The 19,617-nt window shown below is 35.9% G+C and overlaps 1 protein-coding gene across 5 annotated transcripts in view; it reads right to left on the bottom strand.

Moving 5' to 3' along the window:
• The window catches only part of CWF19L2 (CWF19 like cell cycle control factor 2), a 139,333-nt gene that overhangs the window by 48,155 nt on the left and 71,561 nt on the right, over window positions 1-19,617 (bottom strand). For all 5 annotated transcript variants that reach the window (XM_086339007.1, XM_086339006.1, XM_086339008.1 and 2 more), the window contains 2 exons: window positions 7,450-7,554; window positions 5,391-5,528 (listed from right to left, as the gene is read on the bottom strand). In XM_086339007.1, coding sequence (XP_086195133.1) covers window positions 5,391-5,528; window positions 7,450-7,554 — 243 coding nt within the window. The remainder of the gene's footprint in view (window positions 1-5,390; window positions 5,529-7,449; window positions 7,555-19,617) is intronic.

Here is a 19,617-nt window from a genome sequence, read left to right as displayed (position 1 = left end):
AAAAGTTCCTTCTGTTTTAACAAGGGATACATTTTCATCTTCACCAAGAACTTTATTGAAAAAATGTATTCACCAGTTTTTCCACTATCTTCTGCTGCTTTCCTGGCAACTTCACAATTCCATCTTCCCCAAACTTTTTATCTTCATGAACAATGAACTGTTCCAGGTATCTTTTACAGTCTTTCAGGGAATTGAAATTTTTTCCATTAAGAGAATTTTGTAAAGACCAAAAGAAAGGGAAATCTGAAGGTGCAATGTCTGGTGAATATGGTGGATGAATCAGAACTTCCCAGTCAAGATGTAACAATTTTTGCCTGGTCATCAAAACATGTGGTCTTGTACTAACCTGATGGAACATTATGTGTTTTCTATTGAATTATCTAATTGGGAGCAGTACTTGTTGGAATTAACACCCCTTCTACATCATCACTCTCAGGGGATACCTGAGTCCTTTTATTCAACTAACAGAGGCAGTAAGAGGAAAACTAGTTCATTTGCTATTCCCACATTTACAAACCTAGCTGTATCTGTGCCTTACCTACTGATAGACAGTAACCAGATCCTTTCTAAGATTATCTCTTCACCAACTGTTCTTACATTCACTTTTGAACACATCATAATCAAGCTTTTCTGTTTAGCAGACTAAGGAAACCACACTTATCAAAATCACAAAGGGAGTTTGCTGGTGGGCCAATGGTTAAGATGCAGGACTTTCACTGCCATGGCCCAGGTTCAATCCCTGCTTGGGGAACTAAGATCTTACAAGCTGCATGACATGGTGGGAAAAAAAAAAGTCACGAGAAACATTCCCAGTGCCAAGTGAATACTCATTTTTCTATCTATGAAAATGCTACTGTCTCTCAGAAATAGGTAACAGTTATTCACAACATCTTTCTTGTCTCCTCTGGATGCTGAAACATCACATGCTGTTTTCCTTCTACCTCACTGGTCGAACCTTCTCAATCCCCTTTGTTGAATCTTTTTCCTTCTTTCAGATAGTGCTCAGCTCCATCTTCAGATCCTCCTCATAAATAATTTCTTAAGTCCCTGTTAACAGCATCTATATCTATATGGGAGAACCAAGATATACCCAGAGCTCTGTGCACAGTCATTCCACACCATCATGTGAATGACTAATGGGCATACTTAATGTGTTAATAATAGTATTCTTCATCTCCCACCTCCTGAAAGATTTTTTGCCTGCCAAAGTTTTTCTGTTACAATGAATGGCACCAGCATTGCCCCAAATCTTATTGCTTTTCATCAGTTTACCAACCTAACCCAAGCCTCTATCTGAATTAAGGAAATTATCCTCCTAAACATTCTCCCTGCTTCCATTCTTGCCTATCTACATTACATTCTCAAAAGAGTCACCAGAAAAATCTTTCAAAACATAAACCAGCAGTCTCCAGACTGGCATTTCAGGGGCTAGGAAGTTGCCACGCTATCCCAACAACAAGTACAAAGGTGAACAAACTGAAAACTCGACAGCACTTTTTAGACTCAGGGAAGTAATTGCCCCCAAAATTGGAGAAACAATCAGGTTGATACAAAGAATCCTAATTCAATTTATTTGTGAAAAACCAGTGGTTCTGCGAGAACCAGTGCCAGGATAGGAAAATCTAAACTGCAGTTGATAAATTTCAGGAGGCTCAGTGTAGACAAATATGCAAGTTAACAATCCCAGGGGAATCCAGTCATAAAGGGCCCCCTCAAAATTTTGTGAATTTTATCTCTTGGAGCTCTACCAGGTCTGCAGAGTAAATATCAGAGAAAAGTCCTCTGTGACTTTCAACAAGGGGAAGGGAAAAGGAAACACCCTGAAATGTACCAAGGCATTCTTTTCTTCTTAACAAGGCCAGCCCTTCAGCAGAAATTGCCACACCAGAGTTTAACCTGCTGGAGTTTTAGCAGAGCCTAATCTACCTGAAAGAAGGGAAACATTCAAATCCAGCCCCTTCTAGCCACTCTATTCTATTCCAACTAAGCGGAGAAAAACCTGTGAAGTACTGGTGAAATTCACAGTCCAGCAGCACAGGCTCAGCAAAAACAGATGGATAATGTAAGCAAAGACACAGTACATGTACCTTCTGGGCCAGGAAGATCCCCTGGAGAAGGGAAGTGCCAACCCACTCCAGTATTCTTGCCTGAAAAATTCTAAAGACAGAGGAGACTGTCACATTGCAGTCCAAAGAGCTGGACATGACTGAGTGACTAAGCACATGCATAATGTAAGCAGAGATATGGAAATTCTAAGAAAAGAACCAAAAAAACCCAAAAAAAACAAAAAAACTAGATGCTGGAGATGAAAAACACTGTAACAGAAATGACAAATGCCTTTGATGGATTCATTAATAATTGGACAAGGCTAAAGAAAAAAATCCCTGAGCTTGAGGATATGACAACAAAAACTTCCACAACTGAAAAGCAGAGAGAACAAAAACAAACAAACAAAAAGAGCCAAGAGAGAATATTTAAGAGCTATGTGAAAGTGAAAGTCGCTCGGTTGTGTCGAACTCTTTGTGACCCCATGGACTATACAGCCCACGGAATTCTCCAGGCCAGAATACTGGAGTGGGTAGCCGTTCCCTTCTCCAGGGGATCTTCCCAACCCAGGGATCAAACCCTTGGTCTTCCAGATTGCAGGCAGATTCTTTACCACCTGAGCCACAAGGGAAGCTACGGGACAACAATAAAACACAAAATGAGGTCATGATACTGTCCTACTAAAAACCTTCAAATGGTTCCCTATCATTTAAAACAAACAAGGGCTTCCCTGGTGGCTCAGTGGTAAAATTTGCCTGCCAACACAGGAGACATGGGTTTGATCCATTGTCCAGGAAGATCCCACGTGCCATGGGGCAACTAAGTCCATGTGCCACAACTATTGAGCCTGTGCTCTAAAGTCCAAGAGCCTCAACCACTGAGCTCATGTGCTGCAACTACTGAAGCCCATGCACCCTAGAGCCCATGCTCTGCAACAAAAGAAACCCACATACTGCAACTAGAGAGCAGCCCTCACTTCCCATGACTAGAGAAAAGCCTGTGGAGAATGAAGACCCAGCACAGCTGGGGAAAAAAAAAAAAGAAAGAAAGAGTAGGTGTAAGGCAGAATGGGAAAGCAACTTTTAGAAATAAATAAGTAAAACAAAAGCAGAAGCTCTCACACCTTGGCCCCAAGACCTGACATGGTCTGACCATTTCCTCTTCTATACCTCTTTTCATTTCTCCTCTATTCAGAGTCACATGTGTCATCCTGCTGTTTTTTAAAGCTTATAGTATTTATCTCTTCTTCAGATCAACTGCATTTATTGTTTCTGCTGCATGGTCTTCCCCCAGATTTTTATACAGATCACTCCCCTTCACTTTGTTCAGAAGTCTGCTGAAATATCACCTTTACAGACAGGTCTTCCTTCAGCATTCTACTGAAAACACCATCCTATCTCCTTTTATCTTGTTTTACTCTCTACAAAAATATTTTCTATTTTGTGACACAGTATTTATGTTATGTAATTTTTTAATGTTATGTAATTTTTATATCATGCATTTGTTCATTTTATATCTCATCTACTAGAAATATAAGCTCCTTGGGGTTGGGGAACTTTATTACTTCACTATACCCAGCACCTAAAATGGTATCCAGCACAAATTAGATGCCCAATAAATACCTTTTAAAATTAATAAGTGATTTATTTTTAATTAAAAATTCTAACAAGGTTTTGTTTTATTTTCTGTATAAATGTGAATGGATTATAATAAAATTACTAAAACTATATTTCATTCAGACTTCTAAATTTCTGAGAAGGAAACTTCCATAAAAATATGTCCTTCTATCTGCAGTGAATTTCCAGACCCTAGAAGATTTCTAGTATTTCCCCCAAAATAAAGAGAAGAAAAATTAACCTAATAGGCTAAAGTTAAGTTCCCATATAATTCTTGGTGATAATAAACATTTCTATTTAAATCAAAGTATTTTTTACTCCCTCTGACACACATATATACACACTGATATCTTGATTGCCTTTGTTCTAGTTTTCATTAAGTTAATTTTTTCCATCAGGTAAAACATTCATATAGCTAAAAAGAAAAGTCTAATAAGGTATACAGTAAAAAGTCTCCCTCCTATTCCTCAGATACCTAGGTTCAAGTTCCCATCACCAATAGCATCATAAGCAAGGATGGCAATTTGTTCAATCAAGTGCCAAACAGTAAATATTTTCAGTCTTGTGGGCTACAAAGTCTCTGTCTCAACTACTCAGCTCAGCTGTTATAAAGTGAAAACAGCCCTAGACTACATGTAAAGTGAAAACAACCTTAGATTACATGTCAATGAAGCTGTTACAAAACGAAAATAGCCTCAGACTACATGGAAATAAAATGAACATAGATGTGTTCCAATAAAACTTCACTTGTAAATACAGTGAGATAAATCTTCCCAGTGGAGTCAAACCCTAATTTAAATGTCTCTTTGGACACTGATGTATAGAACAGTCTTTTGGACTCCGTGGGAGAGGGAGAGGGTGGGATAATTTGGGAGAATGGCATTGAAACATGTATAATATCATATATGAAATGAGTCGCCAGCCCAGGTTCGATGCACGATACTGGGTGCTTGGGGCTGGTGCACTGGGACGACCCAGAGGGATGGTACGGGAAGGGAGGAGCTAGGAGGGTTCAGGATGGGGAACACGTGTATACCTGTGGTGGATTCATGTTGATGTATGGCAAAACCAATACAATATTGTAAAGTTAAAAAGTAAAATAAAATAAAATTCAAAAATAAATAAATAAATAAATGTCTCTTTGATAACAAGTGTTAATGGCAGTGTTTGAAAGGAAATGCAATGAAGCGTTTGCAACAAAGATAATTATTTGAAATTAAAAAATTCATCCTACTACCCATGAAACATGATATACTTTTAAAAAGAATATAAAATTTTTATATGAATAGACTTAAGGTTATTCCAAGATGTCTTCTTTATAATATTTTTTATATATTACTTTAATTATACACCTGTGGCATAATTATGAAGAACCGATGAAACATCAAGACAAAACAGACTGGTAATCTAACTAGCAAGTATGTTGTCAACATTAAAAGTCTTGCCCCAAATGTTCTCTTAAATGGTAGAGCAAATATATAATTAACATTTTCATAGAATACATTATAAAATTAACCCAGAATTCTTATTTTTAAAAAAACTAAATCCCTAAAATATACTGCCCAATCACATCAATTCTAAAATGCAGGTTTCTAATGTGTCTTAGAAAGGATTTAATTTAATAAAACAAAGTTTAGAGAGAACCAGCTATCTCTGCAAAGTACATCACTGTAGACTGAATAGACGGAATTTCTCAAAATTCAAAGGTATCCCAGCAATATATCTTACCTTAGATGTCATTCTCATAAAAAGTTTGTTGTGACTTTCTGCTGTTCCCATCTTTTCATTCTTGACTAAATCATTTAGGCTTAAGTTATCATCATCATGAAAGTATCTGACCCTTTCTTTTTCCTCATGAGTTGAAACCTATGACAAAATGAACACTGTAAGTTTAGTGAAAACACAAGTCTGAAGTATTTTAATAAACTACCTATAAATCTGACATTAAAAGTAAAAATCCCAATATATATCATAATCTTCCCTTCTAGTTTCTTTCTATTCTGTCTGCATCCATGTGGAAGAACTTCCATTAAAATGACACTCCCTACCTCTTCTGTACCATTACCTTCCTCTTCCCAAGGGATGGAAGCATGAAAGTATCTGATTTCTGAGTTCTAGGCAAAGGGCAGAATTGCTTTATGCTTTCTCTCCCCTCCTTGTAGTAAAAAATCCCTATCATTGTAGAGTTAAGTTAGGAGTTATCCAGAGATTGAGAAAGTATATCAAAAACAAAAGTGAGGTTTTAAGCAAATCTACTTCAAACAGCTGTATCAGAAGCAAAGCTGATATTCTGACTCTCATCTAAACAATTCCGGGTTTTCCTTTCAGTTGGTTCCATACCTATCAGTGGAAAAGAAAAGTGCTATGTATTACCTACCAAATCAAATCTCCTCAACACTGATCTCAAATTCCCTTATCCAAATAAATCCTGCTGTTCAACTTCTTTGGAACCACCCTCTTATTTTATGCCCATGTTACCATTCTCATCTTCACAACCTTGTATCTCACGTTCTATGACTTCAATCACTCCTTGGATGCAAATCTCTTTCTGGTCCCCTTATCCTTCATTATACTCAAAAAGCAAACCTCAGTGCCAAATGAATGTGTCTACCTCTTTACTCCTGTACCTAGATTACTCAATAGTAAGCAATTCAAGAACACGACTGAATGCCATCTGGCAATGGGTCTATGAACCCCAAGCCAGTTCTGTCATCTCATACAATTCAAACCTTTACTATTTTCCTATGACATCTTTCTTGCAAAACCCGAATACTTCCCATTTCATCAGAAGAGGTGTCTATCCCATTTCTATTTGCACTCAACAGGCAGATTATAAACATTTGACAGAAAGATTCTAAATGACTCTTTTGTGTACTTAATTACTGCTTATAAGATCTTTCAAATTTGAAACAAAAAATCTAACTTGAGAAAATTGAATATGTTGTTTTTGCCATTTTAAGAGCCTCAAGGCAGTGCTATAAATTAACCGCAGCAGCTAGAAGGCAGAAAACAAAATTAGGTTTATAAAGGATCAAACACAGATAAGAGATGTATGGGACTAAGGTTTTCCCTAAGAGCTATGATGAGTATGTAAAAAGAAGCTAGAAACAATGTCAAAGAAATAAACGTTAAAATTAAGACTTCCTTAAAAATTCAATGTTCACATCTGCTGTTGAATTAGATAACATTTTGTAAAAGGCAAAGGGATATAATTAGAAGTAATATCACTATTTACTGCCTTTTAATGTTTGCATTGGGCTTCCCTGGTGGCTCAGGGGTAAAGAATCCGCCTGCCAATGTAGGAGATGCGGGTTTGATTCCTAGGTTGTTAAGATCCCCTGGAAAAGGAAACAGCAACCCACTCCAATATTCTTGCCTGGGAAATGCCATGGACAGAGGAGCCTGGCAGGCTACAGTACATGAGGCTACAAAGAGTCATATACTACTGAGCAATGAAAGACCAACAGCGTTTGCATTATTGAACTACATGTCTAAAAATATTTCAAAGGACAGTTGACCCTTGAACAATGCAAAGGTTAGGGGCAGTGAATTCCTCTTTTCCCCTTTGTATCAGATTATAGTTGATCCTTTAACTATACTCCATATCCACAGGTTCAAACCACCACAGATATGTAGTACTACAGTATGTAATTTATTGAAAAAGTTCTGTGTATAAGTGGACCTGAGCAATTCAAACTCAGGTGGTTAAAGGATTAACTGTAAATCTGATACAAAGGGGAAAAAAGGAATTCTAAAGTAATAAACAAAAGATATATGTTAAACATACATTCTGTCTTTTCCTTCTTCCTTCTTGTTTTCCTGGTGTGTTTACAGGCCAGACTCTTCCGGAATGATCTGTTCTGACAAGGATCACTTCTTCCTGATCTTCATCCTATATAAAGTTTTAGAGGTAACAACTGAAAATATTGAAAAAAATACTGAATGCTTATATTTAATAGCCAAAAAAAGCATAAAATGATTTTATTTTCACATAATATTATGGATTATCTAAAGCATCCTGAACTTTCATTATCTACTATAATGTAAAGTGATCATAATCTTTTCAGGGAAAAGGTGGGAAAAAATATCCAAAGTTTACTTAACTTTTAAAATAATCACAGAAGCAAACTTCAAATTAAGCTTTCATTTAGATAATATAAAAGATGACAAAACACCAATGGTTCAAACAGGCGCTGTATGAGAGTGCCCATTACCTAAGAGCAGATGTTATATTTAACAAATGTTTTTTCAATTTAAAAATCCTGGCTTGTCAACAACATGGCAGAGTAGAAAGAAGTGGGCTCAACCCTTATTACAGAAATTTTGAGATCACAAGTAATTGCTGAAGAACGATTGACCAAAAAAATGCTGAAATCTACCAAAAAAGACACCCTAAACCCAAAGACAAAGAAGCTACAATGAGATGGAACGAGAGGCGCAGAAGCAATAAAATCAAATCCCATACCCGCTGGGTGGGCCAACCCACAAAGTGTAAGAAAAATTATACTACTGAAGTTCTCCAATAGGAGTGAGAGTCCTGAGTCATTAATCAGGCTTCCCAGCCTGCAGGTCTGGCAATGGGAGGAGGAGACCCCACGAAATTTTGTTTTGAAGACAAATCTTCAATGATTTAACAGTACTGTGGGAAACAGAAATTCCACTTTTAAAGGGAGCACTCGGGGTCTCATGCATACCAGGACAGAGGAGAAGAAACAGTGACCTCATAAGAGACTGGACCAGATGTCCCTATTAATATTAGAGGGTCTCCCAGGGACAGGGGGGTTAGGGGGTGGCAGTTATGGCTCAGATTTTCAACAGCATGAGGCTCCAATACTTTGGCCACCTGATGCAAAGAGTTGACTCATTGGAAAAGACTCTGATGCTGGAAAATATTGAAGGTAAAAAAGGAAGGTGGTAGCTGAGGATGAGATTGTTAGATAGCACCACCAATTCAATGAACAAGAATTTGAGCAAACTCTGGGAGACAGTGGAGGACAGAGGTCCCTGGAGTGCTATACTGTCCATGGGGTTGCAAGAGTCAGACACAACTTAGTGACTGAAAAACAATAACAACAGGAAACATGTATCAATAATTATCTTAAATGTTAATGGGATAAATACTCCAACCAAAACAAAGACTGGTTGAAAAACAGATCAGTATATATGCTGTCTACAAAGACCTACTTCAGATCTAGGAACATATACAAACTGAAAGCAAGAAGATGGAAACAGGTATTCCATGTAAATGGTAATCAAAAGAAAGCTCGAATAGCAATACTCATATCAGACAAAACAGACTTTAAATTACAGACTGTTACAAGAGACAAGAAAGGACACTACATAATGATCAATATAAATATACATGTACCTACTGTAGGAGCACCCCAATAATACAAATTCTAACAGTCATAAAAGAAGAAATCGATAAAACAACAATACTAGGAAACTTTAACTCTTTCCTCAATTAACAGATCATCCAGACAGAAGATCAAAAAGAAATACAAGCCTTAAACGACAGATTACACTGCATAGACTTAACTGGTATTTATAGAGAACTGCATCCAAAAGCAGTAGAACATATTTTCTTCTCAATTGCATAAGAACATGCCCCAGAAGAGATCACATCGTGGATCACAAATCAAGCCTCAGTAAACTTAACGAAACTAAAATCGTATCAAGCATCTTTTCTTACAACACTATAAGATTGGACATTAACACAAGAAAAAAAATCTAAAAAACATAAATACGTGGAGGCTAAACAATATGTTGCTAAACAACCAATGGATCAATGAAGAAATAAAACAGGAAATAGAAAATATCTAGAGACAAAGGAAAATGAAGCTCAACCATTCAAAATATGTGTGATGTGAGAAAAGAAGTTCTAAAGAGAGAAGTTTAAGATAATACAATCTTACAGCAGGAAAAAGGAAAAACCACAAATAAACAACCTAACCTTACAATGAAAACAACCAGAAAAAGAGGAACAAACAAAACTCAAAGTTAGTAGAAGGAGAGAAATAATAGAGATCAGGGCAGAAATGAAAATTTTAAAAAATTAAAGATCAATAAAACTAAAACCTGGTTCTTTGAAAACAAAATTGATAAATCTTTAGCCAGATGCATCAAGAAAAAGAGGGAGTGGGTTCAAATCGATAAAATTAGAAATAAAAAAGAAGAAGTTACAATGTACCACAAAAATTAAAATGCTCATAAGAGACTGTCTCAAGCAACTAGATGTCAATAATATGGACAAGATAGAGGAAATGAAGACATTCTTAGAAAGGTACAATCTCCCAAGAATCTTCTTCCATCGTAGAAATGGAAATATGAACAGACTAATTACAAGTAATGAATTGAAATTATGATAAAAAATCTTCCAACAAACAAAACTCAGCAACAAATGGCTTCATAGGCAAATTCTACCAAACATTTAGAGAAGAGTTAATATCTACATTTAGAAAAGAGTTAACATCATTCTTCTAAAACTATTTTGAAAAACTGCAAAGGAACAGTCCCAAAGTCATTCTATGAAGCCACCACAACCATCATGCCAAAATGAAACACAGATGACTACAGAAAAGGAGAAAATTATGGGCCAATATCACTGATTAACATAGACGCAAAAGTCCTCAACAAAATACTAGCAAGCTCAATCCAACAAAATATTAAAAGGGTCATACACCATGACCAAGTGGGATTTCTCCCAGGGATACAAAAATTTTTCAATATTTTCACATTAATCAGTGATACAGCAACAAACTTAAGAACAAAAACCATACAGACATATCAACAGGCACAGAAAAAGCTTTTGACAAAATTCAACACCCATTTATGTTAAAAAAACAAGAAAACCTTCCAGAAAGTGGGCATGGATGAAACATGTCTGAATATAATAAAAGCCAATTATGACAAAGCTACAGCTAACATTACGCTTACGAGTGCAAAGCTGAAAGCATCTCCTCTGAGATGAGTAACAAGACAAGGATGTCCACTTTTGCCACTTTCATTCAACACGGTTTTGGAAATCCAAGCCACCGAAATTGAAGAAGAAAAAGAAATGAAAGAAATCCAGACTGGAAAAGAAGAAATTAAACTGCCACTGTTTGCAGATGACATGGTACTATACATAGAAAATCTTAAAGATGCTACCAGAAAACTTGTAGAGTTCATCAATGATCGGTAAAGTTAGAGTATACAAAATTAAAACACAGAAATTTGTTATACATCTACACACTAAAAACAAAAGACCAGAAAGAGAAATTAAAGAAACGATCTCATCAACACATGAAAAAGAAACAAACATGCAGGAATAAAGCAACCTAAGGAGACAATAGATGTACAGTTCAAAAACAAGACAATGATCAAAGAAATCAAAGATTATACAAACAGATGAGAAGATATACCACATTCTTGGTTTGAAAGAATCAATACTGTCAAAATGACAATACTGCATAAGTCAATCTATAAAGATTGAATGCAATTCCTACCAAATTACCAATGGCATTTTTTTAGAACAAAAAGAAGAGAAAATTATTTGTATGGAAACACAAAAGACCTTGAAAAGCAAAATGAATCTGGAGAAAGAAAAATGGTGCTGGAGGAATCAGAATCCCTGACTTCAGACTACACTACAAAGCTACAGACATCAAAAAATGGTACTGGCATAAAAATAGAACAGATCAATGGAACAGGATACAAAATCCACAAATAAACCCACACACCTATGGCCAATTAATCTATTACAACGGGGGCAAGACTATAAGGGAAGGAAGATGCTCTCTTCAAAAAATATTCCGAAGAAAACAGAACAGCTACATGTAAAACAAGGAAACTGGAACATTCTTTACCACCATACACAAAAATAAACTCAACACGACTAAAAACATAAATGTAAGACCAGATTCTATAAAAAGACTTAGAGGAAACCATAGGCAGAACACTCTTTAAAGTAAATCACAGTACTATCTTCCTGAGGCTGTCTCCCAGAGTAATATGAAAAGACAACCAATAGAATGGGAGAAAATATTTGCAAACAATGAAACCAGTAAGGGATTAATCTCCAAAATTTACAAACAGCTCATGTGGCTCAATATTAAAACACACACACAAACAAAATCAAAAAACGGTAGATGAGTTAAACAGACATTTCTCCAAAGAAGACATACAGATGGTAAAGAGGCACATTTGAAAAGATGCTGAACACAGCTAATTACTAGAAAAATGTAAATCAAAACTACAATGAGATGTCACCTTACACTAGTCAAAATAGCTATTATCAAAAAATCTGCAAACAGTAAAAGCTGGAGAGAGTGCAGGCACTGTTGGTGGGAATGTAAATTGATATAGCCACTATGGAGAAAAGTATGGAGATTCCTCTAAAAACCAAAAACAGAATCACCATATGAGCCAGCAATCCCACTACTGGGCATATACCCTGAGAAAACCATAATTCAAAAAGACACATGTACCCCAATATACCCTGCACCACTATTTACAAAGCAAAGACATGGAAGTAACCTAAATGTCCATCAACAAAAGCATGGATAAGACCATATGATACACATATAGAGTAGAACATCACTTAGCAATTTAAAAAAAATGCAATTTGCAGCAAAACAGATAGACCTAGAGAATGTCATACTGAGTGAAATAAGTTAGACACTGAAAGAACAATACATGTAATACTGCTTATATGTGGAATCCTAAAAAAAAAAAAATGGGGGGGGGCACCAACAAATTTATTTACAAAACAGAAACAGATTCACAGACTTAGAGAACAAGCTTACAGTTACCAGTAGGGAAAAGCAGGCAGAAGGGATAGATTGGGAGCTTGGGACTGACATATATGCACTACTTTTAAAACAGATAATCAACAAGGAACTACTGTATAGCATAGGGAACTCTGTTAAATACTCGGTAATAAACTAAATCAGAAAAGAATTTCAAAAAGAATTGACACATGTATATGTATAAACTGAATCAGTCTGCTCTACACTAGAAACTAACACAACATTGTTAATCAACTATGCTACAATAAAAAATTTAAAAAAAAAAAGAATGGCAATTCTATCATAGCAGAAGGAGACTGAAATTCCACATCTTGTCCCCTTCAAACCATAACTGAAGTATACTGACAAAGACTATATAGGCTTAAGGTACAAAAAAAGAGTAAAGACCCTACCAAATCTTGAAAGCAATTAAATGACAGAATGAACTTGTTGAATTATCTACCATAATGGTATTCCACGTAACTTCTATTCTTTCAATTAACAGCCCTCAAATGATTTTCACTTCTACTCTTCAAAAGAAGTTATTCCCATGAACTTTTATTAAATATACACCCAACTGCATTCTATGACAAAAACAGAATTTTCCTGAAAAGGTCCTAATAAAAAAATGACATAAAGTATACCAGCTAACAACTTCATTAAAAATCAATTCAAAACAAGACTAAGCAAATTATTTGCATTTCAGTCTATCTCTCCAAAGAGAATTAATTATTTAAAAAACTTTCAATTTCATTACTAGAGATTTACTTTCCCTGTTGAAACAGAAAGGGAAAAAAATGCATCCAAATTTTCGATCTTACATGCACACACAATATTATGTATTTCCACTATTAATCAACTAGTATTAATTAATAGTGTCATATTTTAAAGAATATCTCAGCTTACAGATACCTTCAACCTTGTAGGTGAAGGACAAAAATAAAAACCTACTAGAACAACCAAATAAAGGGAGACAAGAAATTTATATTAAAAAAAAATTTAGAGTAATGAAAGTAAAGAAGACCCAAGATCTCAAAAAGAGATGTGTGGGCCTGGCAACCCTGGGGAGGTGCTGCGGGCTGGTGGGCGGGCTCAGGCAGTGGGATGGCAGAATTTCCACAGTGATAAGTCAACAGTGGAAAATCTGAAGAGATGCGAGCAGCAAAAAGAAACTAAACCAGAAGGTTCTGATGCTTGAAAAAGTAACAGTGTGCTCTCTGAGCTGTAACCAAGCTGTTAACACTGGTCTGCTGTTTCAAATCTTTGCTGCTGCAATACAGAACTGAAGAAATTATACACTCCCCTAATATATCTGGTGCCGTGACCTGGATGTAACCTGGCTGAAATAACCTCAGCTCAGCACCTGCAAGGCAGAGACCAAGCATGGCAGAAGCCAAATTTGACAAAAGCTCATGCTATAGAAGCCAAACACAAAAGAAATCCAGCACAGTGGAATTGACAAGAAGCCCAGCATGCTGGAAACCAGGACAACAAAAACAAACTTGGCAAAAAACTCATGTGGCTCAGTCTCAGATTCCAGAAGACCTCCAGCTAAGAGATCAAGCCCTGAGCCTTTAGAGTGGGAGCACTAACTCCAAGACCCTAGACTACCAGAGAACTAACCCTAGGAAGTACCAAATAGTTAGAACTTCCACAAATGAAACCACTTGAATACAAGAACGGGCATCTTCCAACCACCCTATGCAAGATGCCTCACCCAAACAACAAACAAACAAACAAAAAACAAACCTAATCATTCCAACCACCCTGTGCAAGATGCCTCACCCAAACAACAAACAAACAAACAAAAAACAAACCTAATCATCAGTAGACAGGATTACCACCTCACTCAGCCTTGCCCATCAGAGGAAAAAGCAAAAAAAAAAAAAAAAAAAAAATTCATCACAAATCTCACCCTATATGAAGCTTACACAAACCACTGGACCAACCTTAGGAGGGCAGAAACCAAAAGGAAGAAATAATTCAACCTTGAAGACTGGGGAAAGAAGACCTCAAACACAATAAGCTTTAAAAAAATAATGAAAAGGCAGAGAAATACTGCACAAATGAAGGAACAAACTAGAAACACAGAAGTCCAAATAAATGAACAGGAAATACACAAACTACCTGAAAAAGGATTCAGTATAATGATAGAAAAGATGATAAAAATTCTTGAAAACAGAAAGGAGAAAATGCAAGAATCAATTAACAAAGACCCAGAAGAATTAAAGAATAACCATATAGAGACAAACAACACATGTACTGAAGTTAAAAATACTCTAGAAGGAATTAATGGAGAAGGCAATGGCAACCTACTCCAGTACTCTTGCCTGGAAAATCCCATGGACCGAGGAGCCTGGTAGGCTGCAGTCCATGGGGTCGCTAAGAGTCGGGCATGACTGAGCGACTTCACTTTCACTTTTCACTTTCATGCATTGGAGAAGGAAATGGCAACCCACTCCAGTATTCTTGTCTGGAGAATCCCAAGGACAGAGGAGCCTAGTGGGCTGCCATCTATGGGGTCACACAGAGTCGGACACGACTGAAGCGACTTAGCAGCAGCAGCAGAAGGAATCTAAAACAGAATATCTGAAGGAGAAGAACAAATCAGTGAGCTGGAAGATAAAATCATGGAAATAACTTCTGAAGAGCAGAAAAAGTAAAAAGAACGAAAAGAACTGAGGATAGTCTCAGAGAATTCTGGGACAGTATCAAATGCACCAACATTCAAAATATATGGGTCTCAGAAGAAGAGAAAAAGAAAGGGTATGAGAAAATTTTTGAAGAGATTATAGATGAACATTTCCCCAACATGGAAAAGGAAATAGTCAATCAAGTCCAAGAGGCACAAAGAGTCCCATACAGGATAAACCAAAGGAGAAACACACTAAGACACATACTAATCAAACTAAAAAGATTAAACACAAAGAAAGAATATTAAAAGCAGCAGTAGAAAAGCAACAAATAATATACAAGGTAAACCCCAGATATTTACCAGCTGATCTTTCAGCAGAAACTCTTCAAGCCAGAAGGAAATGGCAGAATATATGTAAAGTACTGAAAGGGAAAAATCTACAACCAAGATTACTGTACCAGAGTAAAACCAAGTATCTCATTCTAAACTGATGGAGAAATCAAAAACTTTTCAGACAAGCAAAAGTTAAGAGAATTCAGTACCTCTAAACCAGCTTTACTACAAATGTTAAAGGGACTTATATAGTCAAGAAATGCAAGAGAAGAAAAAGATTTACAAAATCAATCCCAAACAATGAATAAAATGGCAATAGGAACATATATATCAATGATTACTTTAAATGTAAACAGATTAAATGTTCCAACCAAAAGACACAGACTGGCTGAATGGATACAAAAACAAGACCCATATATATGCTATCTACAAGAAACCCACTTCAGACCCAAGGAGACATAGGGACTGAAACTGAGAGGATGGAAAAATACATTCCATGCAAATGGAAAGCAAAAGAAAGTTAGAGTAGCAATCCTCATATCAGACAAAGTAGACCTTAAAATGAAGAATGTTACAAGAGATAAGAAAGGACACTACATAATGATCAAGGGATCAATCCAAGAGGAAGATATAATTGTAAATACCTATGCTTCCAAGATAGGAACACCTCTACATAAAACAAACACTAACAGGCATAAAAGGAGAAATTGACAGTAACACAATAATAGTAGGAGATTTTAACACCCCATTCACAACAATGGATATTTCATCAAACAAAATTAATAAGGAAATACAAGTCTTAATTGACACATTAGATGAGATGGATCTCACGGATATGTTCAAGACATTCTATCCAGATGCAGAAGAATACACCTTCTTCTCAAGTGCACAGAGAACATTCTCCAGGATAGACCCACATCTTGGGTCACAAATCAAACCTGAGTAAACTTAAGAAAATTGAAATCGTATCAAGCATCTTTTCTGACCACAATGCTATGAGACTAGATATCCACTACAAGAAAAGAACTGTAAAAAACACAACACATGGAGATTAAATATGTTTCTAAATAACCAACAGGTTATTGAAGAAATCAAAAGGGAAATAAAAAAATTCCTAGAAACAAATGACAATGAAAACACGACAACTCAAAACCTATGAGATGCAGCAAAAGCAGTTGTAAGGGGTAGTTTATAGCAATACAATCCTACCTCAAGAAACAAGAAAAACACTGAATGGACAACTTAACTTTACACCTAAAACAACTGGGAAAAGAATCAAAAATACTCATAATTAGCAGAGGAAAGAAATTATAAAGATCCAAGCAGAAATAAATGAAAAAGAAATGAAAGAAACAACACTAAAGATTAATAAAACTAAAAACTGGTTCTTGGAGAAGATAAACAAAACTGACAAACCTTTAACCAGATTGATCAAGAAAATAAGAGAGAAGAATAAAATCAACAAAATTAGAAATGAAAAAGGAAAGGTTACAACAGAAAATGCAGAAATACAAAGGATTATGAGACTATTATGACCAACTATATGGCAATAAAATAGATAACCTGGAAGAAATGGACAGATTCTTAGAAAAGTTCAACCTCCCAAGACTGCATCAGGAAGAGATAGAAATTATGAACCACCCAATTACAAGCACTGAAATCGAAGCTGTAACCAAAAAATCTCCCAAAAAACAAAAGCCCAGGACCAAACAGCTTCACAGGAGAATTCTATCAAACATGTAGAGAAGAGCTAATGCCTGGATAGGCATTAGAAGGATTTCTAAAATTCTTTCAAAAAACTGCAGAGGAAGGAACACATACAAACTCATTCTACTAGGGCACCATCACCCTGAAACCAGACAACACAAAAAAAGAAAACTACAGGCCAATATCACTGATGAACATAGATGCAAAAATCCTCAACAAAACTTTATCAAAAGGAATTCAACAACACATCAAAAAGCTCATTAACCATGATCAACTTGGGTTTATTCCAGGGATGCAAGGATTCTTCAATATATGCAAATCAATTAATGTGATACACCATATTAACAAATTTAAAGATAAAAACCATATGATAATCTCAATAGATGCAGAAAAAGACTTTGACAAAATTCAACACACATTTATAATTAAAACTACTTAAAAAATGGGCATAGAAGGAACCTATCTCAATATAATTAAGGCCATATAAACATTATTCTCAATGGTGAAAAACTGAAAGCATTCCCCATAAGATCAGGAACAAGACAAGGGTATCCACTTCCACCACTATTATTCAACACAGTTTTGGAAGTCCTAGCTATAGCAATCAGAGAAGAAAAAGAAATAAAACGAATCAAGGTCAGAAAAGTAGAAGTAAAGCTCTCACTGTTTATACATGACATGATACTGTACATAGAGAACCCTAAAGATAGTATTAGAAAATTACTAGAGATAAAGATAGTTATCAAACAATTATTAGAGCTAATCAGTGAATTTAGCAAAGCTGCAGGATACAAAATCAATACACAGAAATCACTTGCATTTCTATATACTAACAATGAAAAATCAGAAAGAGAAATTAAAGAATCAATCCCATTCACCACTGCAACAAAAAGAATTAAACATCTAGGAATAAACTTACCTAAGGAGACAAAAGAACTGTACACAGAAAATTATAAGATACTGATGAAAGAAATCAAAGATGACATAAACAGATAGAGAGATATTCCATGTTTCTGGTAGGAAGAATCAATATTCTGAAAATGACTATACTACCAAATGCAATCTACAGATTCAATGTGATCCCCATCAAATTACCAATGACATTTTTCACAGAACTAGAACAAAAAATTTCATAATTCAAATGGAAACACAGAAGACCCCAAATAGCCAAAGCAGTCTTGAGAAAGAAGAATGGAGATGGAGGAATCAACCTTCCTGACTTCAGATTATACTACAAAGCTACAGTCATCAAGACAGTATGGTACTGGCACCAAAATATAGACCAATGGAACAAGACGGAAAGCCCAGAAATAAACCCTTACACCTATGGGTACCTTATTTTGACAAAGGAGGCAAGAATATACAATGGGGCAAAGACAGCCTCTTCAACAAACGGTGCTGGGAAAACGGCACAGCTATATGCAAGAATATACAATGGGGCAAAGACAGCCTCTTCAACAAATGGTGCTGGGAAAACGGCACAGCTATATGTAAAAGGATGAAATTAGAACACTTCCTAACACCATATACAAAGATAAATTCAAAATGGATTAAAGACTTAAATCTAAGACCAGAAACTATAAAACTCTTGGAGGAAAATTAGGCAGAACACTTGATGACATAAATCAAAGCAAGATCCTCTAGGACCCACCTCCCAGAGTAATGGCAATAAAAACAAAAGTAAATAAACTTAAAAGCTTTTGTACAACAAAGGCAACTATAAGCAAGGTGGGAAAAAAAAAAAACAAAAAACCCTCAGAATGGGAGAAAATAATAGCAAAGGAAACAATTGACAAAGGATTAATTTCCAAAATACACAAGCAGCTCATACAACTCAATGCTAGAAAAACAAACAACCCAATCAAAAAGTGGGGAAAAGACCTAAGCAGACATTTCTCCAAAACATACAGATGGCTAACAAACACATGGAAAGCTGTTCAACATCGTTCATTATTAGAGAAATGTAAATTAAAACCACGGTGAGATATTACCTCACAATGGTCAGAATGGCCATCATCAAAAAGTCTACAAACAATAAATGCTGGAGAGGGTGTGCAGAAAGGGAACGCTCTTGCACTGTTGGTGGGAATGTAAATTGAGGCATCCACAGTGGAAGACAGTATGGAGATTCCTTAAACAACTAGGAATAAAATCATCATATGACCCAGCAATCCCACTCCTAGGCATATACCCTGAGGAAACCAAAATTGAAAAAGACTCATGTATCCTATTGTTCACTGCAGCACTATTTACAATAGCTAGGACATGGAAGCAACCTAGATGTCCATCAACAGATGAATGAATAAAAAAAAAGGTTTGGTACATGTACACAATGGACTATCACTCAGCCATAAAAAGGAACAGATTTGAGTCAGTTCTGATGAGGTGGATGAACCTAGAACCTACTATACAGAGTGAAGTGAATCTAAAAGAGAAGGATAAATATCATATTCTAACGCATATATATGGAATCTAGAAATACGGTACTGAAGAATTTATTTACAGGGCAGCA

This window comes from Bos grunniens, chromosome 15, assembly GCF_055505025.1.
Source record: "Bos grunniens cultivar Pamir isolate PY7600 chromosome 15, Bosgru_T2T1.0, whole genome shotgun sequence".
Taxonomy (NCBI): Eukaryota; Metazoa; Chordata; class Mammalia; order Artiodactyla; family Bovidae; genus Bos; species Bos grunniens.
This window is presented reverse-complemented; position numbering and strand designations above follow the sequence as displayed.